The sequence below is a fragment of the Perissodus microlepis genome, chromosome 10 (genome assembly GCF_051167445.1).
Source record: "Perissodus microlepis isolate ML-2025 ecotype Zambia chromosome 10, ASM5116744v1, whole genome shotgun sequence".
Taxonomy (NCBI): Eukaryota; Metazoa; Chordata; class Actinopteri; order Cichliformes; family Cichlidae; genus Perissodus; species Perissodus microlepis.
Window position 1 is genome coordinate 33,783,904 of NC_140470.1, and position 26,350 is coordinate 33,810,253.

A 26,350-nucleotide genomic window follows, 5' to 3' on the forward strand; every position below is an offset into this window, starting at 1 on the left:
TGGTACTCTGACACATTTTCCGGTCCTGGAGCGACATGCAGCATTGTGGTCAGAATACAAGGGGATCCAGCCTGAGCAATGGTAGATTACAGCGGCAGGCAGTCCCTAATTCACCAGAACCTGTGTCTGTTACTGTCCTGGGCCTGTGACCTAATGTTTTGATTTTGTATTATGCTTTATTAGTCTGTTTTCCTTTTGGTTCATGGTTCGTGACTATTGGGGTTTTGGTTTCTGTTCTCTTGTTCTTCTGGGATTGTGAATTCTAGCTTTTAGGTTTAGTTCCGCCCTTGTGTTTATTCTCTTGTTCCCCAGTCATGTCTCATGTCTCTCAGGTCCCTGTATTCTGTGTTCCCTCCGTTCTCTGTCGGTGTTGTACCTCTGAGTTCTGTCCATGGATTTCCTGCTTTATTTTGAAGGTCCATGACCTATGTCAGTGTTTTTAGTTTTGCTTCCTCCATCTCGTTAAGTCTAATTTCTCCCGGCTGTGTTCCCACATGTTCGAGGCTCTATTTTGAACTGTTTTGCATGGGCAGCCCAGGCAAGGAGGACTCAGCCACACTTCTAGAAACCCTCACTGCTTGGTCTGTTCAGTCACTAGCTCAGTCAGTCACTCAACCACCTGATCCGCTTCTACCACAACTACCACTTCGGCCTGTAGCCCAGTTAGCCGCCCGGCCTGTAGCTCCATTTTCACCTTAACCATTACTTCAGTCATTATCACAGTCTCCTGCTCAGTCGTCTTTAGCTCAGTCTGTTATTCAGCCTCCTGTGTTGCCGCTAGCTCAGTCTCCTGTGTTGCCGCTAGCTCCACTTAGCACGGCCTGTACCTCTGCCATTAGCACAGCCTGCACCTCAGCCATTTATTTTATCATCAGTCCAGTCTGCAGATGAGCCTTTAGTTTAACTGCCTGTTCAGTCTGTCGCTCAGCCCCTAGCTCACTCACCTTTAGCTCAGCTGTTAGTCCACTCATTGGTTCAATGACTCATCCTACGCAGGGAACACACGTCATGAAAACATTTGCTGGTTCTCAAAAGCTGGCCATGTTAGAGACAGTAACTCCCTCCAGGGCCTCCCCAGAGGCTGAGTGTCAGCCACCAGCCGACTCTAGATCCCTGGAGGCTAAGGCGCCAGTGCCAGCTACCTCACCGGGGAACTCCACTGAGCAGTCTCAGCCGTCATCACCCGCTGAGAGCTCCAGCGAGTTCACCCATCCGCCTCCATCCTCTGCTGGGTGTATTAGTGAACGCTTTCAGCGCTCTGAGGACTGCATCCCACTGTCGCTGCCTTAGCCAAGCCAATGTGCTGCTCAGCTCCAGCCAGTGTCAACACTGCCAGAGGTCCCTGTGCCTGCTGATTCTGTATCTGTTCCTGCTGGAGGGTCCGAGGGATCCATCCAGCCTGTAGCGCCACCTACTCCATCATTTGCGGCTGCCACGCTGTCATTTGGTCCTGCCTCGTCTGGTCCTGGTCCTGCCACACCACTACCTCGTCCACGTCCGGCTCAGCCTGCTCGACCTTGTCCGTGTGTGGTTTGGTGTCAGCGGCCACCTTCCAGGTCGCTGACTGGACTCCGTCGCCGACGCGGTCGGCATCCTGAAATGCTCCGACGCTGCCACTGCCTTCCACGCGGTTGGCCTTCGGATCGCCTACATTGCCACCGCTGCCTTCTGCACGGCCGGCCTCCAGAACTACTTGGTTTCTGTTGCTGGCCTCCTGGTCGGCCCCCTGAACTTGTGTACCTTGGACCCTGGTGCCATCGACCTCTGGGTTGGCCCCCGGAGTTACCGTCTTGTATTATTGAGCCACTGGCCTCCGGGTCGGCCCACTGAGCTGTGTTTTTGGACTCTGTGTTTTTGGTTTTCCCAGCTCATCTGTTTAGTTTTGGACTCCTGTTGCCGGGATTTTGTTTTGTTGGACTCCGAAGTTTCTGCTGGTTTTCTGGTTTCTGTATTGGAGAGGAGTGTCACCCAGGGTCAGATTCGCTGACAGAGGGATCGAACTTCTGGGAATCCTGTTCGCAGCTGGTCACCATGCTGTCACTGGAAAACTACTGAAGACTCTGATGTGGTCCCCCAGCCACCAAGGTTTATCCCAAAAATAACCCCTGGTGTACAGCCACCTCTAAATTCTGGAAATCCATCAGCAGGTGAAATGTGCTCATCTCCTTGTTGTTTCTCTGAAATCGGGATGCCCACCAGCACCGAGCTCCAACCATTTTGCTGTCCCCACAAGCAGCAGGGAAAGACAGTCAAAAGCAAGCATGGCCACCCAAGGAAGGCGAAAGTGCACTCTGTGCAAAAGAAAAATTCCCTGGCTGGGTGAGCAGTGCAATGTGGGTCTCTGTCTCCAGGTGGGTAGGAACTGCTTCAGGGTCTATCACACAGGCCCAAAAACGCCTGGACGCTTGTAATATAAAAAGGCCAATAAATTAAAAACTGAGTGAGCAAGGATAAAAAAAACATTTTTGTACATATTTATTATAGTTCATATTGCAAGTTGATGTTGTGTTGTATTTTGTTATTGCTGAATATCAGTTTCCACTATAAATCTCAAGTTCGTTTTTTTTTTAATTTAAACTGTTGTTCCACTTTCATAACAATAAAATAATATAAAATGGCTGCCAGGTATTGAAAGCTGAGGTTATTCTAAAAAAATGGGGCAAAAGCATTCAGTTATAGTATGTTTTTTGACCCTTTTACAGCCAAAATTACCAAAAAAGTCCAGGCGGCCTAAATTATGCTTGGTCAATAAAAGGTTAATTAATAATTTTGGATGTTAAAACCATATTAAACTAGTTTTTCTTGGATACATTAATATTTCGTTAAAACACAAGTTCAGCAATCTAATGCTAACACTTTGGTGCTGAAGGGAAGGGATGAGGGAAAACACACTTTTCCTGACTTTTGCGGTCCTCACTTTACCTATTCCCATCCCCCACCCGCTGCAGTCACAGGCTTGCAGGTGTTGCTAATTAGTCGCGTGCTCGGTGCAGCCAGACACGCGGGGCGTAGCTCGGAGGCGAGAGGAGACGGCTGGAAGTATGAAGAAGCATGACAGAGAGAAAGTGGAGATGTCCGACAGTCAGAGAATAGAGGATGAAGGGATGAATGTGGTAAGTACATTAAACAAACTATTTTAGTGTTTACTTAATAATTAGGCAAAGTGAAGTGTTTGCAGCCGACAGTTTGCTCTGTAGTTAGCATGCTTTGCTAATGCTTGCGTGACTTAGCTTAATGTGGTGTTCGACGACATTCTCCTAAACTGTACAATTTTTAGCTGATATCTTAACATTCATGCAGTCGTGAATGTCTGTTTTGGACACTTTTATTAGTTACTGTCGTAATTTTCGGTCGTCTGTGGGACTGAAAATGAACGCTTAATGAGCAATCAATGAGCTTAATGAGTAGCTAGCAATAGTGTTAGCTCCAAATGGTGAGTAAATTTCTAGAACAACTTCGTTCAACTATAGGCCTTAAGTATTCACAACAAGAAACAAGCTAAGCAGCTACAGAGTCTTTTCTTTTCAAAGCGTCAAGTTTTTGTCGTGGCGGGGAGGGTGGCAGTCGGAGCAGCGAGACAGACCCGCCGAAGCTAATCCAGGAGTCTGGATTAGCTTCGGCTGTCGAGGACCCAAGTTCATAATGCAATTATTGTCGTGACGAGCTAAGAAATGGCTAAAGTGTAATGTTGTGTCGTGGTATGCAAAACGAAGCGTGAGGTCGCGGGGGCAGCGACAGTACCAGAGCAGCAGGCGAACCGACTTTTCCCTCAGTTAAATATTCAGCCGTGGAAAGTAATTTAGTGGTGGTTTAAGTTTTGTTGTGATTGTTTGTGATAGACAAAAAAATAAATTTTACTTCTGCAGTGGCTTGATTGCTGTTAATCACAAACGATGAAGTACTAAAAATATAAAATAATAAAATTACTATCATAGTAAATTAAGATAAATAAATCTAACAATATTAAGCATGTGAACAGACTACTGCACAGCTTCATTTAAACTATGACTTATATTCAAAAGATTGATTTTTATAAAACCGTATTCATATTTGCACCATGTCTTTATAGTGACTAACATATGTGATTAGACCTATTGATGTCACCTTAAATACTATCCCATTATCACTAAGTGTGTATTTCTTACTTGTTGATGTATAAAACTAGTGTACTTCAGGTATGGACATGTTATGTTAGCTGTTTTGTGTTTGACCTCATCCAGAGTAAACAATCCACCAGACTGAAGGCACGTTTGCAATGCCTGAGAGACCATCATGATAAATGCTTGTCAAGAGCCATGGACTCCTTAAAACACCAAACACAGGTAATCATGATAGGGTTTTGACTTTTCCCATATTACAATATTAATAAATACAGTGGTGCTTCTGACTTAGATTTGTGACAGTATGAATGCATGTGCCAAAACATTCTGTAGGGGTGTGTTGGTTTGATTACGCAGGTGTACTGAAAAGATAATTTTTTTTTTTTTCACCAAAGCCAGGTGCTGAAGTTTGTTTTGTGTGTGTGTGTGTGTGTCTCTGTAACGCCCGAGTTTCACCCAAGCAACTTTAGCATCGTGTCAGCTCTTTAGTTAACTAATTTGAAATGGCTTTTGCCATGTGTGGGAGGAGGGGGGAATAGTGTACAAACCTAGGACTGACATTTAAGCAAGACATATTAGCCTTTTATAAAGAAGTAGAAGCTGTACCCAAATGTCATTCTAAACTAAAATGTAAAAATTTGTAGAAACTAGTACTTTGGTACAAAAGTGCATCATTAAGTTCTTAAATATCCGATATATGTATCTAAGTATCATAAATATTACCTGGCAAATAATGTACTTCAATATCAAATGTATACATAAAAGCAAAGTGTGTACACAGTTACATGTATTTCAGGGGGTGTTATCAGCCTGGCTGATCTGAAATTCAGCTTTTCATTTTTTTTTTTTGTACTTCTGTACAGTACTTGAAAAAAATGTTTGGTACATCCCATCACTCAGTGCAAGCTGAAATTGTCTACAGCTTAGTTTACAACAGTACTGAGGGCCACTTTTTAAGATGGAACCATGTTTAGTCAACTATAGGCTAATAGAAAGGTTTTTTTTTCTTTTTTTTCTTTTGGTTGTGCTGTAATTAAAGCCTTCTGAATTTAGACATCAAAACCAAAGTATGTGTAGTAATGCTGTGTTTTCTTACACAGCATTAGGTTTAAATAAAACAGAGGATGCATTTAGTAGTGTATTGGTCTTGTTCATCACCTTTTTGTGAACCTTATCAAAAGAAATGTTTGTCTCTGTAATGTTTAGCCATCGGAGAGAACAAACCAAGAGGGTGAGACTTCATCACAACCCCAGCTCTCACCTAAGCAACTTGCAGCTTCCAAGACTTTGGTAAGTAACAAATTGATTTTAACTTGTGGTATATAACAGGCTCAGTACTCTATAAGTTTAACAGTTTACCATGTAGATATAGATGAAAAATTAGCAGTGGTGCTGGTATCGATAAATAAATAAATAAATGTGACAGCTGCCAGTCATTATGTGGCTTTTCTGCCTTTCTTTCACTGCATGTTAGCCTAATTTGTATAAAAGATGGGTTATGTTCACACACACGTAGGTGACAGAACAGAACTTGACACACGAGCACAGCCCACAGTAGTGATAATGAAATGGACTTCAGGATATACCTCATGATTGAGAATCCATAACTCATTACCCCCCTTAAACCACACTCAATTAATTTTCCACAGTTATATCTAATTCTAAAGTGACTTTGTTATCCTCCACAGCTCATGAAACTTAATAAAAATTTGCATTCTGCATTGGTTGTATATTAAGATGGTGTGCAAAGTATGTTGACACTCAAGCTGTGTCCCAAAACCTAGGCCGCATCCTTCGAAGACCGAGAAGGCCGGAAGTGCGAGGCTTGTAAAACGGGACGGTCTAGCATTCAGATTTGCGTCACCAGCTGTCTCGTTGGCGTTTAATAAACTCAGCTGTCTCGCCGGCTCAAGTGACCATTGAACCCTTCGGTCAGCTATCGAGCAGCTGGGTAACAGAAGTCTCTGAAAACCTCTGAGCACTTTTGCAAATATGCGATCTCTTGATAAACTGAGCAGATATTTGAAGTTTACACAGCTACATTCTCACCTGAAAATATGTTAAAAGTTTATTTTGTGACCCAGAAAGAGTAATAAGATTAATAGTTAGTAGCGGCCGCCATTGTTGGAAACTGGAATCTGCTGGGCCGCGCTATGAATTCTGGGATATGGTGGGGCACAAAGGATACACCCAACCCATCCTTCAAATCTGGGGAAAAGGAGGACGCATTTGTCGGCCAGATTCGGAGGAGTCTACGAATTGGGACAGCCTTCGTGGCGTCGCTGTGATGTAATCGGTCTACAAATGCGGCCTCAGGAGGTTGCAGCTGACGTTTTGGGACACAGCTTTAGTGCCAGTCAGGACAAGAAACCAAACAAATCTCTCATTTACCTGAAAATGTACTAGTCCAGTGACCCTGAAAGGCATTTTAATAAGTTTAAAGGCAAGCTCTGTTGTATTGTTTTAAGGCAGATATTTCCATGATTTTAAGTGTTTACATTTGGCCTAGATATGTTATATGTTCGGTTATCATATCGATATGTGGAACAAAGACTTGACATGGTTAAACAAGATACAGGAGTGATTCTGTTAACTTTTTTCATAACTAAGATATAATTATTGTGGTCATGAGCTACGTACTTCTGCGCTGTACTGCTTCTTAATTATAGAATGCTTATTTTTCAGTTCAGGATTGTTAGGAATTTTAAAAATCCACATTCAACATTTAGGATTGAGTAAACAAATAATAAAAGCCAATGGCAGTACTTCAATACCAGTTCTTGTTACCCATCCTGTGTGAGAGGTGAAGGAGAGCCAGAATTGTCTGCACTGTTTCTGATGTGGATTAGATGTCATTCATATTTAGTGTTTTCAAGGTGCAAATTGCTGAATTGACTTGCATGACTTTCAAAATTGCAAGTATGCTTTACCACACATCTTATCTAACATGTTCCTCATTAACATTATGTATGTAGACATGGTGATACATGTGTCCTTTTTAATTTTATTTTAAAGCCCTCAGCAAGTCTTAATCAAGAGGGGGAGACCTCATTGTCAGATCTTTCATTTGAGCTACCAACATCATCTGAGAGCATGGTATGTGTCAAATAAGCACTTTTAGCTTATCCCATATGACCATAAGTAGCTCTGAAACTTTTTCATAACTTGCAGGTTTTTCCTAGAGTGAGTTAAGCTGTCAGTTTTAAAGAGAACCAGCAAACACAGCCCTGACCATGCATTCACTGTTTTGTTAGCATGTACTGTCTTTATGTCACATACTGTCACACATGGCCTGGCAGAGAACTGAACAACAGGAGGTTCAATCTGGCCTATGGGTGGCTTTGCTTCAGCTATAATGCTTTGCAATCTTGGAGTTGAATTTTTCATAAAATTAACTGTTTTCCTGGTGTGGTGAAGTCAGCATAAGTCTACACAGGATTGCAAATGTATGGGAAGTTAAAATTTCTAGATATGTTATTCAAATCAAACTCATGAGGTTGTTAGTTTACTTACAGAACTCAAAATGTAAAAATTTCTTTCTTAATTCGCTTTGGGTTGAGAAGTTAAAAATCAGGTTTGATATCTTTCTCGATGTATTACAGTCATTGCTGTCAATGTCTTACATCTCCCCTCTCTCCATAGGAAATAATTGTTGATGCTGATACTGACATCGATATAATCACTCCTGAAAGTTCATACTCTGATGCTGCTGACCCAGATGTGCCATCACTCAAACGAACTGACAGCATATTTGTAAGTTTGCATAATTCTGGTCATTTCCACACTTTTATTAGGGCTTTAACTTACTGTAGAAGACTGGCATTGCAGCATTGCAATTTTTAAACTATATGTACTTAACAAAAATCTTGGGCCACTCTTCATTCTTTGTATTTTACTAGCTATATGGGTATAGTTCTCCAGGCTTCTTGAAGGACTTTCAAAGGTCCTCTTTGGCTGTTTCTGCATTTGGTTCTGTTCTGTCAGGTGACTCCACACTGCTTCAATAATGTTAAGGTCCAGACTCTGGGGAGGCAAATCAATGACTGTTAATGTTCCACTGTTTTGTTTTTTTTGTTTTTGTTTTTTTTTGTCATAATTTCATCAGTTTTGAGAAGATCTCCAACACATGCTGCCCCAAACCATGACAGAGCCTCCACCATGTTTTACAGATGACTGTAGACCCTCACTGTTAAACCTCTCTGCTATCCTCCTGCATACACGTTGATGAGTTAGAAAAAAAAAAATTCAATTTTGGATTTTTTTTACTCCACAAGCCATGTTTCCAGTGATTTTTGTTTTTAAGTCCAGTTTTTGTGTAATTCGGCATACCTCAGCATCTTCTCAGTTTCATTTGGTTTAATAACCATTCTTAAGCAACACAAACATGACAAGACTTTGAGATACTGATCTGCTGTGGGTAATCTTTTTTTTCCCTTTTACGTTTTCATGGCTGCGATTTCTTTCTGTGCTTCGCTTCTCCACTTACCTCAGATTTTATTTCTTTCAAAGACACTGCACACCATGCTGAGAGATGCAAGGTTTTCAGGTCGTTGGGAATCATACTGTTGGTCTAAAAATAGTATTTTATGTCTGTAACTGTTATCTTTGGCATTATTCATAGATTCAATTAATGAAATGGAAACAAGTGATGTTTTAGTGACAGTCTGCTAGAAAGAAATTACCTACAGATAACATTTAAATTTTATTTGTTTTCTAAGTTGTCTATGTGGGGACACAACACTGGTTCATCTCTCAGGTTAGGAGACTTTTTTTTTTGCTTTGAATGATTCATAGGTCATTGTTAAGTAGCTTAACAAACAAAAACATTCCTCTGAAAATGGTCAGGTACAAGGACTGGACTCAAATGAGTGAAAAAGTAGCCAATGTCCAAAGAAAAACTTTGAAAGACCTTCCGAATGTCTGGAGAACTATTGCTCAAGAACACTTTAGAAATTACAAGTCTGCCTCCTTGGAGTAAAAATGTAAAGTAATGAGAGAGAGGAAAAAATACAGGAGTTTTCATCCAATTATTTGAACAGCTCTGTTCAATAATTATTTTACAGGTTGTTTTTTGAGGGTTTTTTTGTATCTTGTTTCACACAAACATTTGACATTTGGTTGTCAGCTGTGAATTCTTATGGTAGTGCTGAAATGGTATCATCCAGCCCTAATTTTTCCTTATTAATTTTATGGTTGGGTTGAAACTATCGGTAAACAAGTCTTTGTGTATACAAAGCCAAAGTTAGTGATAAAAATTAAAATCACTAAATCCTATAACCCTTCATTAACCTGGTAACAGTTCCAACAAATTAAATTTCACTTTAATGAAGGTGTTAAAGGGGTCTCACAGACGGTGTAAGATTTTCACACCTGGGTAATTCTTGTGAATTTAGCTATAAATGTGTCTATCTGGTTTTTCAGCTTACCAGTGAATACCTGCAGTCAATCTCCAAGGTGGCTGACACATCAGAAGCTTCTGGAAGTTGTATTGAAAGCACTGATGATGAATATATTCCATCAAAAGACTCACGGAATGAAAGCAGTTCAGAGGGATCTGACAGTCCTGCAAAAAGGGTCCCATTGTTGAAAATTAAGAAAAGAAAGAAGTCACAAAAGACTTCCAGAAGAAAAGCACTTCCAAGTACATCTTCGGGTAAGGACCATGAGACGGAAAGTGAAAGCTCTCAACCTAACCAGGGAAATATTTTTGTGATGAAGCTGCAAAAAAAGAAAAATGGGGCTAGAGTATACAGTAAAAAGCATCACTGCTTATACTGTCCACAGGAGTGCCATAAAATGGCAAGGCACTTAATACGCAAGCACAGCAGTGAACTGGCTGTAGCAGAAGCAATCAGTTTTCCTTTGAAATCAAAGGAGCGCAAACTACATTTTGACCTCATTAGAAACAAGGGGAACCGTGCACATAATATTGAGGTTCTGAAAGTGGGCTGTGGAACACTAATCCCAAGTCAGCAAACTAAAAAACCAGTGAAGCCAAATGACTACATGCACTGCGTTAACTGCCAGGCACTGCTGAAAAGACATTCATTATGGAGACACATTTCAAGATGCAAGCTTTCACAGAAGTGCAGCACAGCAAAACCAGGCAAAAGTCGGATCCAGTCACTTTGTGCCTTTGCACAGCCTGTCCCAGATGGTGTCAGCAGAAAGGTTTGGGAACTGGTGAATGCTATGCATCAGGATGAAGTCAGAAACATCATCAGAGAGGAGAAAAGTATCTTGCGACTTGGAGAACACTTGTATTCAAAACATGGACATGACAAGACCAAACATGAGTACATCAGACAAAAAATGCGAGAAATGGGACGGTTACTTCTGCGCTCACGGGAAGCAGGGACACTGAAAAAAATGGAGGATTTCTATGTACCTTCAAATTTCAAGTTTGTGGTTCAAGCAGTAAAGGATGTGGCTGGCTTTGATGAAGACAAAAACATCTACAGAGCTCCATCATTGGCTCTGAAACTGGGCCATAGTCTCAAGAAGATTGCAGATATTCTTGAGTGTGAAGCAAAGATGGCAGATTTTCATGATGAGGAATTTCTTAAGAATCTGAAGAGAAGCCGGGATCTTTATGAGAAGAAATGGGATGTGTGTGTTTCATCTCGTGCCCTGCAAACTCTAAAAGAAGGAAAATGGAACACTCCTCAACTCCTCCCTTTCACCGAGGATGTAAAAACCATGCATATGTATCTTGATAGGTACAGAAAAGAATACCAAACCAGACTTGCCAGTGATCCCAATAAGAAGAACTGGTCAATGCTGGCCAATTTGACTCTTTGCGAAGTGATACTGTTTAACCGCAGGAGAGAGGGTGAGGTATCAAAAATGCCACTAACTGCATTCACCCTGCGAGACACTTCAGGAGTCCATTCGGATTTGGCAGTAGGACTTTCAGAGTTGGAACAAAAACTTTGTCGCCATTTCCAGCGCATCGAAATAAGAGGGAAAAGGAACAGAAAAGTTCCTATCCTCTTAACACCAGACATGCTGTCCTCAATGGAAGCCTTGGTTTCACATCGGCGGGCCTGTGGTGTGTCTGATGAAAATCCCTTTTTCTTCTCTAGACCTGAAGCAGACACTCACTTCAGGGGATCAGATGCCATCAGACAGATTGCAAAGGAATGTGGAGCGAAGCATCCAGAAACACTGTCCTCAACTAAGTTGAGAAAGCATGTGTCCACACTGTCCACAGTCCTAAACCTGAGAGACAATGAGATGGACATCCTCGCAAATTTTCTAGGCCATGATATCAGAGTCCATAGGGAGTACTATAGACTGCCTGAAGGAACACTTGAGTTGGCTAAAGTCAGCAAAGTGCTCATTGCTCTAGAACAAGGCCGACTGTCAGACTTCAAGGGAATGAGCCTCGATCAAATCCAAATTAATCCCAATGGTAAACAAAATGTTCTTATATTTTTATTTCAGAGTAAATGTCTTTTGTGCTACATGGTTTTCTTATCACTGCTTTACAGAAGAAATGCAGGAAGATGTGGAAAGTGATCTTTCAGAGACAGATGCATCAAAGGAGTCATCTTTCAGTTCCTCAACATCGAGTAGGTGACAGGTTTAACTGTTTTTAGCATCCAGCCATTTACTGCATATAAAAATAGATGACATGATGGTTTTTACATTTGTAGCAAAAAACGTGGAATCTTATAGTGGCAGACTGTTAACAGAGGGGACAAACTAAAACCTCAAAGTACATGCCAAATTGTTCCGAAAGAGTTTCTCTCATTTTACTTAGTTATCACATGAATGTATGTTCAATTGTTAAATTTTCTGATCAGTTTGGTTTGAAGTGTACTTAATGTTATAAAAAGGCTGTGAGCTGTCATTATTGACAGCTGATTTCAGTTTGTTTCTGGCAGGCAGATGGACAAGAACTGTACCCCTTGCTGCACTGCCCCATCACTATTGTGCAGACACTTGATCCAAATGACAAGCAACAGATGTCTGCGCTTGTTGTTATGGCTTAATATTTGAATAGTGCAAAGATGTGGAGACATGCCATTCATCTTTACATACAGTTAATACCTCTAACAAAAAATACATTGCGTAGTGTAAAGGCTGAATGGGCACAGAGTTCAACCATATACCATTACTGACTTCTTTGACTTTTGACTTTTTTTTTTGTCAAAGGATCCCAAAGATCGAGAAGTCAGCCAACCACTGAGTTTGATGAAACACACACAGGTATCCAGCAGAATAACCAGATGGTACCTTTTTTAAATTATTTTGTGGGTTTTATAAACACAGAAATTTAAAAAAAAAATTAAATAAAAAAAATAAAAATATATATATATTTATTTTTTAACAGGATCCTCAACACCTAAGAGAAGAAAGGAGACGGGATCTGACATTGATGACCCTAAAGAGGGTACTTCTCACACCCACCGCACACCCTGTTTTGCCTCAGGTACCTGTCTTAATTTAGCCTCTAAGCAAGCTTCACAAAAACCTAAAAAACAATTACAGAATTTTGATTGTGCGCTATCTCAATTTGTTAACAGGAACTTCAGCAAAGGAAAAGGAGTCTGACACTGATGCCACTAAAATGGGTAATTTGCACACAAACTACAGAACTTTAAGTCCCCCCCTTCCTTTTTTTGAAACCTGCTTTTACAAATTGGTAGAATTAAACCAAACAGGAGCACAGAGAGTATAGATGTTCTTTTTTTTGGGTATATTTCAGTTGTGCAAACCTGAAAACTTTTTGATTGGTATGACTGTCTAGAGCAGATTTCACATAATCCACAAGAAAACCACAATTTCTGTAATTGTAACTGGATGTACTGAATGTACTTTAGAAAGTATGTTAGAAGTTTTTTAGACTGATCATTTTCAGTATCCCCTACCAAAGAGCCTGATAGCACCATTGTTGCCTGTATTGTGTAACCTTCTTTGTACCCTTGCGTGCTTATTATTGTTAGCTTTTTCTATTGCTGCTAGCTGCTTGCCCACCATTTTATTTTCAAGCCACGTCAGTTCAGTTGGCATTAATTCTGTATATAGAGAACCATGAATGGGTAAAATCGTTTGCTTCAACCTTTGTGATTGTTTTCCTTCAAGAGCTCTGCCAAAAAAAATCACATTCTTTAACTGAAGGAGACTGGACTAGGTATTTGCCTGACAGTGTAATATTGAAACTTTTCAAATATTTTAAATTTTAGCACAGTAGATGAGTTATGTAGCAGGGTGATAAGACTGTACTGCATTGCAGTCACAATTTTGCATGTTTTTCAGTATTTGTCTTCTCTGTTCCAGGGTCACAAGGTACATATTTTTTCTACTTACAGTTTACTCTTCTTCCCATAGGACCACCAGGATTCAAGCAAGGACAGTGGACCACAGATGAGCCTGATGGTGACCACGCTACTGCAGGTATCCCACAGACTGAGGCTTGGCATTTGCCCACATTTCTTCTTTACCCATTCCCTTTTCCACACAACAGCTAAAAAGGCTATACTAAAATAAGCACTGATTTGCTTTCTCACCCTAATAATGCTTTTATTTCAAAGTTGTACAAATGTTCTTAGTACAACCTATCTAGACTGGATGATGACATGATGATGAATTAGTAATGATTAATGTAACAAGGCAGTAAGAAAAAACGGACGTCTTTCAGTACAAGGCTTTCGTCAGCGTTACAGCAGGCGAAATGTGTGCCAAATTTATTAAGGCTGACTACTTATGGGTGATTAGCTGGTTATTACTCTTGTCCAAAATGACTGTTACTGGTCAAAGAATTTACTGTTGTTACTTAACAGAAAAACACTTCTTCCTCTGTCAGCTCTTTTTTGAGAGCTCCAGTAGGTGAATACTTTTACCTGAAGCAACCAAAGTCATACAAAAGTCTTTATGTCATGTTAATTCTGGACAAGATCATTCCAGGAATCAGGGCTCTGTGCCAGAAAACATGTTTGGCTAAAACTAGGTAATCCAGGTTTTCCATTTCAGAGTGAGGGTGGATGCTGAGTCAGACCCTGTAAACCTAATCTGCAGGATTTCTTTGACTCCTCTCCTTCTCCTGGTGTATCTGAACTGGCTGACTTGCATTTTTTTTCTTTTTCTCATCCATAAAGTTGCCATCAAAGGTCATAGTTGAGTGGTTTATTTTGCAGAAATTTACATTTTTACAGACATTGAGAGATGTAGTGAGATAATAGTTTGTACTTAACAAGACCGCATTTTATAATGATTTACCAATGTAAGAATGGAAACAGAAATGACATCAGATTTACTATCAGTTAAAGATGAAATTTATAGCCCATTTTCTAACTCTGGATGGCAGTACAGCTGTTAGGCTGGTAGTTCCCATGTATTCAAACATTTCCTGTGCGTTACTGTTTAAAAAATCTTTTTAATAGTATGTAGTGAGTGTCATCATTTTTGATGACAAAGATCTCATACTGATGCAAATAAATACACTGGGTGCATCCTAATTCACTAATTTTCTTCTTTTTTTTTTTTTTTAAATTGAAAGTTGGTTTGATTCTAACTCTTGCAGGCCATCTCAAAGCTCGTATTTGATGAGTGAGGCAACATTCACAGAAGCAGGCTTCACAAAAGTAGTTTTCCATCTGACAAGCCACCCTATTTATATATTACTGATATTTTTATTTTATCTTATTTTTATTTTTTTTGAAGTGGCTGAGCAAACTGGTCTAATCCATCACATAATCACTGAATTTCATACCAATGATGGGGTGTTGGATCAAGTCAGTCTGTCAGCAAGAAACACTGATAACTAAGTTATTTGTTATTTCTACTCACAGGCAGATCGTTTCTAAGCATCTGATTTGATCTTTGAAATTTCATTTTTGTCAACCATTTAAATTAAATGGTTTCTAGTATTATGAATATACTAGAATATTTTGTATTTTTTAAAAAAAATTAAGTTCACAATTAGAACTTAAGTACATACTGACACTAATTCTGTAAGTGGATTCTGTCTCTGAGCAGGATGCAGTATGAATCCAGATGGCAGCTTTTTACTTATGTACAGGTGCTAAAGTAATAGCAAGCTACAGGGAGAAAACAATGCTGCTCTATTATTGTTAGTCTCAACTGTTAAAGCTGACTGACAACTGAACTGTGATTAGCTACCTCACTTGTTACAAGTGGATGTTTCCTTAGATTTTCTTGTATCTATCCTCCATCCTTCTTGGGAGGTACTAAGAAGCAAGGAAAAAATGCAAATGATAGAAAAGTGTAGGCAGTTTCAGGGACCTATGATGTATCCACATATAACTGTGATAAAGAACCTAATGTGTAATTTGCCTGTTCTCTGACAGATTTATTTTATTAATATTCTGAAAATTCATGATTTAACTGGACCCTCAACAGCTAAGAGGAAACAGTGCAAAATTTAAAAGTGATTACTCTAAAACTGAAGCGTCTACCCTTTTTAGTTTTGCCTTAATTTATCTTAAATTAATTATTACAACTGTATTAAGTCACTTTCTTTTCTATTTTAGGAACATCAAAGAAGAGGACTTGGACATCAGCTGAGGTCCATGCTGTGGAAAAGACACTAATGTCCTTCATTGAGTCTGGTAAAGTACCAGGAAAGTCGGAGTGCGTTGCCTGTATTGAGGCTTCACCGAAAGCACTTACAAACAGAACCTGGACAGGGGTAAAGTTCTATGTAAAAAATCGAATCACTGCAATGCAGCGTAAAGCTGCAAAAAGAGTTTAACAGCCTGTTCTTAATTGTTCATTTGTGCCTTGTTTGCCCCTTTGCAATGTTTTTACGTTCTGTGCTAGACCAATGTTTTTGGACGTCAAAAAAAAAAAACGTTTGGAAAGAATGGAACTCATGTTCCATTTTAATTAGTTTTAATTATGTTTTGAAAAGGAAAAGGCATTCCTGTTGTGACATATCTAAAAATGCCACCTTGCTTACCAGGGAGTACTGTCTTATATATACTTATATTTATACTTGTATATAATATGATATATAGAGATATAATATGATATATAGAGATATAGATATATAGAGATATAGATATATAGATAGCTATATAGATAGATATATGTATGTGTGCGTATATAGAGATATAGATAAACACACACTGTTTGTTGGATGTAAGGGGCTGAAGGTCTGACTTTAAAAGGCTGAAATAAATGTTACGTGAAGGCATAAACTCAGTTTGTCTGCCCATTTCATACAGTAGGTGACTTCTTTTAACCGTCAAATGTGGTTTGGTAAAAATATCATTTTGTTTTCTGTTAAAGCAGATCTGATGCTTCATATCTGATGAAAATCAACTGACAAACTGAATTGATTTAAAATTATTTTATTTGCATATGTTCAGTCATACCAAGTAAAACACTATACAAAATGTTACCTTTTGCTCAACTTTTAACAACATTCTTAAATTTCACAAGTAGTGTTTGTGTAATTTCATAACTTCCTAACTAATATTTTAGAATCAGATTTAAAAAAATAAATTAATAAAATAAGTATCTGGCAGTCAGGATGAGATTAATAAAACAATCCATCCATTTTCTTCCACTTAACCAATTCAGGGTCTCAATCATTATGTAATATGATAGTAAGGTTTCATGGATCAGTGTTGTTGACTGTATGCTCATAGACACATGACTGGTCCCCAGTATCAGTAGACGGGTTATGTCTGGTCCCCAGTAAAACAAAAATTCAGGTTTAAAATTTATTTGAGAGTGTTTGACTTTTCAAGTCATATTTAAGTTTAGATGAATTTATTATGAATTTAGGAGTGAAAATCATGTCTTTACACCCTTTGGAAAGGGTGGATCCCATCAGGCACCTGTCACTCATTGGACCCCACGATGTAGGAAAAACAGGTATGTGTGTGTGTGTGTGTGTGTGTGTGCGCGTGTGTGTGTGTGTGTGTTACCGGGGATTGTGTTATCAAGACAGAACGCCAGAAAACCTCCAACAAACATCTCAGTGGAGAGAAGAACGGTGAGGATCTGATCCAGCTCAGAAACACCTGAAACACCAGAAACAAAAATCTTAACTGGTGCAGAGATTCATCACGGAGACAGGTGAGCACAGACAGGTGAGCACAGACAGGTGAGCACAGACAGGGGAAGGCCAGAGAAACATTCAGCCACAGTGTGAGAGTTTAATATTTATTAGAGCGACTCACAGCATGGCTGAAATAGGTGGACTAACATTTACAGGTGGAGCTACCGAGGAGGAAGTAATTGCTGATAAGAATGCTGAGCATCATCAGGAAGTTTATTTGATCTCGTAAAGCAGGTGTTGATGTTTCTGGTCGTGCACGTAAATTAAATAGAACATCATCTGCATAAATGTTGACGTTCTGCTGTTGATTCATGGAATTATTGATCACATGAAGTCATGTTGGTAACTTGATGCTGTGGAGGGACCTTCTCGTATTTGCTTGGGAATGATGAAGCAGTGAAATGTACGATAAATTAATTCAACCAGCGAATGACGGTTTGTTTTCCTTAGATGGTGTGATCTCAGGTGTGATCCATATGAGACTGTCTGACGTACAAATTTAACCTGGGCTTTAAACTGTGTTAGAAATGAGAGAACGTGTCAGAGTTATTTGTCATCCACAGGGCTCAGCTCTGGGCCCACTGCTCTTTGTTTCACATGAAGTTGCTGAAAGTTAAAGATCAGCGTTTCACTTTCAGAGACAACTTATAAGGACTATCAATAATGATTAATCTGTTTATTTATTTATTTATTGTCATGGATTTTAAATTTTGAACCTAACTCATGAGAATGAATGCTAAAGTTTTTCTGTAGATGGTGCCAAGCTTGATCTTTATAATGGTTTTAGGTTTTTGTATTTGTACAGGTTCTTATTACTTCCAGGCTGGACGACTGTAATTCATTATTATCAGGAAGTCCTAAAAACTCCCTGAAAAGCCTTCAGTTAATCCAAAATGCTGCAGCAAGAGTCCTGACAGGGACTAGAAAGAGAGAGCAGATTTCTCCTGTTTTGGCTTCCTGTTAAATCCAGAATTCAAAATCCTGCTCCTCACATACAAGGTCTTAAATAATCAGGCCCCATCTTATCTTAATGACCTTGTAGTACCATATCACCCTATTAGAGCACTTCGCTCTCGCTCTGCAGGCCTACTTGTTGTTCCTAGAGTATTTAAAAGTAGGATGGGAGGCAGAGCCTTCAGTTTTCAGGCCCCTCTTCTGTGGAACCAGCTTCCAGTTTGGATTCAGGAGACAGACACTATCTCTACTTTCAAGATTAGGCTTCAAACTTTCCTTTTTGCTAAAGCATATAGTTAGGGCTGGACCAGGTGACCCTGAATCCTCCCTTAGTTATGCTGCAATAGACGTAGGCTGCCGGGGATTCCCATGATGCATTGAGTTTTTCCTTTCCAGTCACCTTTCTCACACACTATGTGTTAACAGACCTCTCTGCACTGAATCATATCTGTTATTAACCTCTGTCTCTCTTCCACAGCATGTCTTTATCCTGTCTTCCTTCACTCATCCCAACCAATCACAGCAGATGGCCCCGCCCCTCCCTGAGCCTGGTTCTGCTGGAGGTTTCTTCCTGTTAAAAGGGAGTTTTTCCTCCCCACTGTCGCCAAAGTGCTTGCTCATAGGGGGTCATATGATTGTTGGGTTCTTCTCTGTATCATGAAGCGCCTTGAGGCGACTTTTGTTGTGATTTGGCGCTGTATAAATAAAATTGAATTGAATTGAATTGAAAGGTCGGTAGGACCTCACGCTGCAATCTCTGCCTCTCTTATCCGAACCATGCCATTCGTTAGATGGGTGCAGTGGTGGTGCTGGAACAGGCCTAAGCTGCTGGGGCTTTCCACGATGCGTATCTTCTTCACTCACTATGTGTTTATGCACCTCTCTGCATTTAATTATTAGTGTCATGGTCCTGGGTCGGTGACCCAGCGTTTTCTCTTTCATTTTTGGTATCATCTTGTGTTTTGTGTTGATTCTTATTTTGTATTAGTTCTTAGCATTTTAGTGTTCTCCCTTCTGTGCTCGGTTCGTGTCTCGGAGTTTGTGTTTGTAATACAGTCTGTGAGTTTCCTGTTTTACTTTGAAGGTCTGTGTCTCATCGTGTCTAATTATGTTCAGCTGTTCATTACCTTGTGTGTATTTATAGTGTGTGCCTGCCTGTTTTCCTCGTCGGTTCGTCTGTGTTATTTGGTCTTCTCCGTGTCTCTCTGCTCCTCTTTCTCCTCTTCATCCCCTGCAGAACCTTCTTATGTTTTCCTCTACGTGTGATTTTGTGAGTTACGGTTTCGAGTTTTGTTTATTATTAGTTTTCCCCAGTTTAGGTTTATGTTTAGTTCTGCCCTGGCCTTTGTTATTTATCATTCACTGTAAATAAACTCACTCGCATCACTGCTGTCTGCAACTTAGGTCCCAGTGTTGGGGAGTAACGGAGTACATGTACCGCCGTTACGTATTTAAAATACAAAATATGAGTAACTGTATTCCGTTACAGTTACCGTTTAAAAAGGTGGTATTTAGAATACAGTTACTTTGTTGAAATAAATGGATTACACGGCGGTACTTCTCTGTTTCATATTGTCGCGGGTCAGGACTGTTTGCTCCAAGTGGCAGCGTTACGGTTGCCATGGTTACAGGGTGACGCTCTCGCTCTGCGTGTTTCCTGGGTGAGAGAGCGCCTTTTTGTTGTTGTTGTGCTAAGCTAATAGGCAGAATGCTACAGGTATACCTCTAAAGCATGTAGCCTGATGGGCAGTGTAGTCCGTGCTGCAGGGAGAATGGACTGTCATACACGTTATGTGTCTGTGAGCGAGGAGGGAGAAAAAGGAAAAGTACGAGCTGTCACGGAGCAGAAACGGGAGCTGGAAGCATGTAAATATAATAATAACCACTGCAGCCAAACAGAGAGCCTGATGAGCCCAGCTGTAAGTAAGCTATTAAGACTCGACTGTACACCGTGTTCGTGTTTTCCTCTGAAACGATAAGCTCCGTTTGAGCAGCCTTTCAACGCCTCTCTCTGTCTCTCGCTAGCAAAGTTGACCCAGACAACAAAGTAAAGCTAGTTTTCAGCTACGAGCCGACACGAACCCGACGTATTAGCCAGAGGTCCCTTTACTACGGTTTGGAGCCGCGGACCTTCAGTAACAGTAATAAATCACAGCAATAGTACATTCACGTAGTTGTAAACAGCATGATAATATGTTAAGTAATCCAAAGTATTCAGAATACGTTACTCTCATTGAGTAACATATTGGAATACGTTACAAACTACATTTTGGGGCATGTATTCTGTAATCTGTAATGGAATACATTTTAAAAGTAGCCTTCCCAACACTGTTGGGTTCTCACCACACGACTGCTGCCCCAGCCGTGACAATTAGTTAGTATTCATCTCTGGCTCTTACTCTGGTTCTGCCGGACGTTTCTTAAATTTAATTGAATTGCATCACCACCTTCAGGTAATTGCTGATGTTAGGATGAGTGAATGAAGGCAACCAGAAGATATCCTGCTCTGTTCCTGTGGTGTTAGGGTTATTTAGGAGGACAGCCGTGGCACAGGTAAACAGGGACTCACCTGTCTGAATGGAGTTGGGATGCGTGTCCAGGTACGTCGGCAGTGTCAGACCAAAGAACATGGAGAACCCAAGAACAAACAGATTTCTGGACGAGTTTAAATCGACCAACTGGAGGTTTGACAGGCCGACAGCTGTTATCATACCTGAGAGACACATATGGTTTAGCGCAGCAGTACCACACCTGAATATACACCTGTTACCGGAGACTTACCGAAGAGCGTGCAGAACATTCCTCCCAGGATCGGGTCGGGCAGCGAGGCAAACAGAGCTGTGAACTTGCCGACGGTTCCCAGGACAAACATGATGCCGGCACCGTACTGCACCACCCGCCTGCTACCCACCTGCATACAGGTGAACCGATCATACACTCACAAATTAAGCACAAGTTAACATGTGAAATTACACCTGAGGACATGAACACACCCTTTCAGGGTGTGTGGCTACCTTGGTGATGCCGAGGACACCTATATTTGGACTGGAGGAGGTGGAGCCGTTTCCTGTCCCCAACAGACCTGCAATGATGCAGCACATGCCCTCTATGAAAATCCCCCTGAAAACAAATTTAAAACAGACATGATCAACACCTGTTTGGGGATGGAGTCTGTCTCATAAGGTGTGTTCCTCTCTCACCTGTTGATTGCATGGATAGGAGGGGGCGTGGCTCCAGACAGGCGAGCACAAGCATAGTAATCTCCGATTGACTCCACGATGCCCGCCATCGTCGCACTCAGCATGCCCAACACCCCAGCAACCGTTATCACAGGCAACCCCCACTGGCCTATCAAAGAGAGACAGGAAGTCAGAGAATGTCATGTGATCATCATGATCCTTCATTCACTGATGCTCAGCTTAGCGTTAAAAACACACCTTCGGATCAGATTTGATCCCAGACTGTACACATGAAGTCTGAAGTTACACAAAGTTCATAAAGTGACCACACCCCCTCTGAGAGCTCCACCCCCTTGCTCTGGGCCCTGAATCACTGACTCAGTGATTTTACAGTTTTTATGTGTTTATGTCGACGTTTTTGTTTAAGTCCCAAGGTCAAACCGACTAACCAATCGAAGCAGTACAAACTGGCGTTCCTGCTGTGGGAAGTAACAGACTTTCAGTGACTTTCCAGTAGAAATTTTCTTTTAAATATGGCATCAACATGGAGCCACACGGCAGGGGCGGGGCCTAGTGCTACCTGCTGCAGGTAACACAGTGACTGTGGATCAGAACCTCAGAGAAACTGAAGTGATCCACCTCACCACCAACTCACAGTCGGCGCTGAAACAACCTCGTAACGGTGACACGGTGTCATTCAAACCTCAAACCACCTGGATACAAAGCATGACTGTCATTGGTTGGTGCCTTACATGGGTAAGGAATCCTGAACCAGGGCGACAATGTCATGATGTCCCCTCGGGCATCAGTGCGACCTTTGTGTCCATAGCGATCAGCGTCTCTTGGCAACAGGTCGGTCAGAGTGAGGACATAACAGACGAACCACACCAACATGATGGCAAGGATGATCTGAAAGAGGGCGGAGCAAAAATTCAAATTACGTCATCACTGACATCATCATCGATTTGTGTTTATCTTTATTTACAGGAAACATCTTGAAGATCTGCACTCTGGTGGCCCTCAGGCCTTTCTTCCTGCTATACACAGGAACAGGAAGTGATGTCGCCCTTAGGTACTGAGCAAACAGCACCATCAGCAAAATACACCTGCAGAGAGAGAGAGAGACAACTGTTTGTCCCCCCAGTGTGCTATATTCATGGAGCAGAACAGAAACAGGCGTGTCCACATATCTCACAGTGCTGAGAGGCCCCAGTGGGACCCAGCTCGGTCTCCAGCAGTTGTGAAGACTGAGAGGCCGATCAGTGAGATGGTCGGCGTGATGGTGAGCGGGCCGATGTACTCCAGCAGTAACCCAGGTAACCCACACAGACCAATCACGAGCTCCACCAGGCTGGACATAATGATGGCACCCTGAATCTGCGAACAAATAACTCTGTCATAAAGCAAGTAAACAAAAAAAATCCACTCCACAGACATGACAACTTGGATCCAACCACGAGGTGCTGCTACTGATGAGTCCTAGAGAATTCTGAAACAGGTGGTACCTGCAGGTGTGGCTCTGGGTTCTCAGGAATTAAAGTGCTTTAATTTCATAGCGAAGCCTGTGAAGTAAAACACATCCTGGATTTGTAGAAATGGTCCAAGACCAAGTGCACAGTCCTCCTGAACAAGGTTCCACCTGATTCAGGGGTCTGACTTTAGCCAAAATCAGAAACTTTCTCTGAGCTGGAAGTTCACAGGGTCACAGGATTCTGACAGACCAGCACTGTCCAGACTGCTGGTGTCTTCCAGGAACCAGTTCAGGTTTAGGTCTGGCCTCTCACCGTCCTCAACCCACTGTGTCCACTTCAACCCACCTGGACCCACTGGAAACTACCTGCTGAGGAGCAGTGATCGTACCTCTCTGATTCGAGGCTTCCAGATGTGTGAGGTGTTCAGGGGAAGACTCCAGTTCCCATAAATCTCCTCTGTAGAGGAAAAAACAAATCACATGAGAGCATGTTGTTTATTTACAAAAACCAGTAACAATCAGAGAGACTCCCACCTTCACTGGGACACCTCCACCTGTCCAGACTGAGGATTGCCTGAGCAGGAATGAGGAACGCAAACGCACTCGCCTGAAAGAGAGGAAGTCTACACACAAACACACATAACTGTCAGACTCCGCCCACTCGCCTGACTCCTTAAGTCTCACCTGACTCCCTCAGACTCACCTGACACCCACAGTGGTCTGGATGAGAGTCGTGATGCCAACAGTCGTGAAAATGGTTCCAATCAGCTGACTGATGGTGCTTTGGTCTCCACCAACACACATGGCCTCAGCCAGAAGAAACGGCACAGCCACTGTACCACTGAAGCACGTCAGGTAATGCTGCACAAGGTAAAGCAGGTAACATTCACCTGTCACAAACTTCAGACTGGAGTCAACAAAGTAGCTATCCTAAAAATGTTTCATCTAACCACCACCAAACCTGCACCTGTGATCAAACTACAAACAACCCCATCCAGTATTCCAGTTTAAACCAGTTTAGAAACAGTTTTCCTTTCTTTCCTTTTTCTGGTTTCCTTTTCACTGAATAGTACAGCAAATAATTCAGTTGTGCTTTTGGCATAATGACAATAAAACATTCTTATTCTTACTGTTTAAACCAGTATAATCCCAGGTTAAACCCAGTAATCATTGTTTAAACCAGTATAATCCCAGTTAAACCCATTTTAAACCAGTATAACCCCAGGTTAAACCAGTATAATCACAGGTTAATCACAGTAATCCCAGTTTAAACCAGTATAGTCCCCGGTTAAACCAGTATAATCCCAGGTTAAACCCAGTAATCCCATGTTAAACCAGTATAACCCCCGGTTAAACTAGTATAATACCAGTTTGAACCTAGTAATCCAGTCTAAATCAATAATCCATGTTGAAATGTCTTAATCCCACAGTAGTCACATTTTCACCTGTAATTCCAGTCTCACCTGTAATCCCAGTAGAATACACAGGTACCATGGTGGGACATCTTCAATGGTGTAAATCATGTCTGACCCCACCCTCTGCGCATCCATTGGTTGCCTCTTTTTGCTCTCTTCTGTCCTTGGCAGGTTAGGTTTATTGGGTTTGTAGCCCCTCCCCTCATGACTCTGATTGGACAGACAGAAACACCTGGTTATCAGGTGCAGCAAACTTCATGATTCACTTATTAACCATTATCGATTATATATTTGTTGCTATCATTAAACAGATGTCAGAAGTCAAACGAACACACACACGTTCTATCTGAGACAGGTCACAGTGACCCTGATTAACCTGTAGACACAAAAACACCCAGTAAATTAGTCTGAAAGGATCCAGGTGTTTCCAGGTGTGCGTCAGTACTTGTAGTTGTACGGAGGTCAGTTTACCACACCTGTTGTTTGTAGGTCAGTGCTCACTGTGTGTTATCACAGTTCAGTATACCCTTCCTTTAGCAAACCTGCCCTACTCTACCTGTCCTACACCCCACCTGCTAAACTCAGTAAAACAAAACTGATCAGTAATGACTTTACCTGAATGTCAGCTTCCATTTCACCTGCGGCTGTTTGACTTCGAGCAGCAAACAGAGACAGAAAGTTCAGTTTTAGAGTCTCAGGTGAAAGTCCACACAGATTAACAGGAATTATTAACCATCACACACACACACGAGGACTCCTGTCTGTGTGAGAGCCCTGACCTGATAATAAACCTGTCTGTGTGAGAGCCCCCACCTGATAATAAACCTGTCTGTGTGAGAGCCCCCACCTGATAATAAACCTGTCTGTGTGAGAGCCCCCACCTGATAATAAACCTGTCTGTGTGAGAGCCCCGACCTGATAATAAACCTGTCTGTGTGAGAGCCCTGACCTGATAATAAACCTGTCTGAGTGTGGACCCTCCACCTGAGCATAAACCTGTCTGTATGAGAGCCCCCACCTGATTATAGACCTGTCTGAGTGTGGACCCCCATCCTGATCATAAACCTGTCTGTGTGTGGACCCCCACCTGATTATAAACCTGTCTGTGTGTGGACCCCCACCTGATTATAAACCTGTCTGAGTGTGGACCCCGTCCTCATTGTAAACCTGTCTGTGTGTGGACCCCCACCTGATTATAAACCTGTCTGTGTGTGGACCCCCACCTGATTATAAACCTGTCTGAGTGTGGACCCCCACCTGATTATAAACCTGTCTGTGTGTGGACCCCCACCTGATTATAAACCTGTCTGAGTGTGGACCCCGTCCTCATTGTAAACCTGTCTGTGTGTGGACCCCCACCTGATTATAAACCTGTCTGTGTGTGGACCCCATCCTGATCATAAACCTGTCTGTGTGTGGACCCCCACCTGATTACAGCCCAGACCTATAAAACTGGTCTGGCAGAAGACAACCAGAGTCATAGAACCAAATGCACTCAGTATAAACAGTAAAACAAGCAGTATAACAAGTACATTACTTAACATAACCAGTAACAACTGATAACTAGATATTCTTCAGCTAACGTATAGGTAAGACACCCAGTATAACCATTAATTATAACCACCTGTACAACTTCAGACTCACCTGTATAGCTGCTGCTGCTCAGCTGTAGGTTTGAATGTTTCACATTAAATGCTTGCATTGATGAAATGTGGCATTTACTTTGAAAACAAAAGGCACTTCCTGCAGATTGTGTCCAATAACCCAGTGAGAGCAGACAGTTTGACACATGCAACCTTTTATTGCATTTTGTTTACAACTTTACAAGAAGAAGAATTTCCTGTTTGCATCATTTTAAAGACATAAAAACATGTGAGAAGCAAACTTCCAGGTAAAACACAGGTGTACCTGTGGTCGTCGTGGAGACGCTGTCACAGCATGACACTGTTTCTGTTTCATCACCTGATCATTAACCAATCAAAACTGAGCACACCACCTGTTACAGCTGCTATGTTAGCAGTGTCCATCTGCTTTCAGCCTCTGTGGCAAGCTAAGCTAACACATCTCTGCTTCAGGTGTGTGGAGGGGTGGAGCCTCAATGCCAGGTGAGGCTTCAAGAGGACAGTGCATTCACGTGCAGCAGTAAAGTCTGTAAATCTCGGTGACATCACTCCTTAAGCTACGAGCTGATTAGT

The 26,350-nt window shown here is 41.5% G+C and overlaps 2 protein-coding genes across 4 annotated transcripts in view; one reads left to right on the forward strand and one right to left on the reverse strand.

Moving 5' to 3' along the window:
* The window catches only part of LOC146379826 (uncharacterized), an 18,070-nt gene extending 1,097 nt beyond the window's left edge, over positions 1-16,973 (forward strand). Inside the window, exons 1-13 of one of the 3 annotated variants that reach the window (XM_084941053.1) lie at positions 1-2,351; positions 2,949-3,113; positions 4,221-4,322; positions 5,307-5,390; positions 7,116-7,196; positions 7,743-7,853; positions 9,522-11,514; positions 11,594-11,674; positions 12,261-12,314; positions 12,439-12,537; positions 12,632-12,679; positions 13,437-13,502; positions 15,599-16,973. The exon at positions 1-2,351 is cut by the window's left edge and continues 1,097 nt beyond it. In XM_084941053.1, the coding sequence (XP_084797179.1) occupies positions 3,042-3,113; positions 4,221-4,322; positions 5,307-5,390; positions 7,116-7,196; positions 7,743-7,853; positions 9,522-11,514; positions 11,594-11,674; positions 12,261-12,314; positions 12,439-12,537; positions 12,632-12,679; positions 13,437-13,502; positions 15,599-15,819 (3,012 nt within the window). In that variant the 5' untranslated portion in view covers positions 1-2,351; positions 2,949-3,041 and the 3' untranslated portion in view covers positions 15,820-16,973. Of the gene's footprint in view, positions 3,114-4,220; positions 4,323-5,306; positions 5,391-7,115; positions 7,197-7,742; positions 7,854-9,521; positions 11,515-11,593; positions 11,675-12,260; positions 12,338-12,438; positions 12,538-12,631; positions 12,680-13,436; positions 13,503-15,598 lie in introns of all 3 variants that reach the window. The other 2 variants (XM_084941055.1, XM_084941054.1) reach the window with 2 other exon arrangements.
* slc23a1 (solute carrier family 23 member 1) overlaps positions 1-24,808 on the reverse strand; it is a 31,227-nt gene extending 6,419 nt beyond the window's left edge. Inside the window, exons 1-13 of the mRNA XM_084941058.1 lie at positions 24,771-24,808; positions 24,204-24,365; positions 23,444-23,601; positions 23,275-23,363; positions 23,130-23,197; positions 22,465-22,646; positions 22,255-22,375; positions 22,022-22,178; positions 21,291-21,438; positions 21,105-21,210; positions 20,872-21,001; positions 20,660-20,803; positions 17,003-17,098 (exon numbers count right to left, since the gene is read on the reverse strand). Coding sequence (XP_084797184.1) covers positions 17,003-17,098; positions 20,660-20,803; positions 20,872-21,001; positions 21,105-21,210; positions 21,291-21,438; positions 22,022-22,178; positions 22,255-22,375; positions 22,465-22,646; positions 23,130-23,197; positions 23,275-23,363; positions 23,444-23,601; positions 24,204-24,365; positions 24,771-24,788 — 1,579 coding nt within the window. The 5' untranslated portion in view covers positions 24,789-24,808. The remainder of the gene's footprint in view (positions 1-17,002; positions 17,099-20,659; positions 20,804-20,871; positions 21,002-21,104; positions 21,211-21,290; positions 21,439-22,021; positions 22,179-22,254; positions 22,376-22,464; positions 22,647-23,129; positions 23,198-23,274; positions 23,364-23,443; positions 23,602-24,203; positions 24,366-24,770) is intronic.
* Between the last annotated feature and the right edge of the window lie 1,542 nt (positions 24,809-26,350).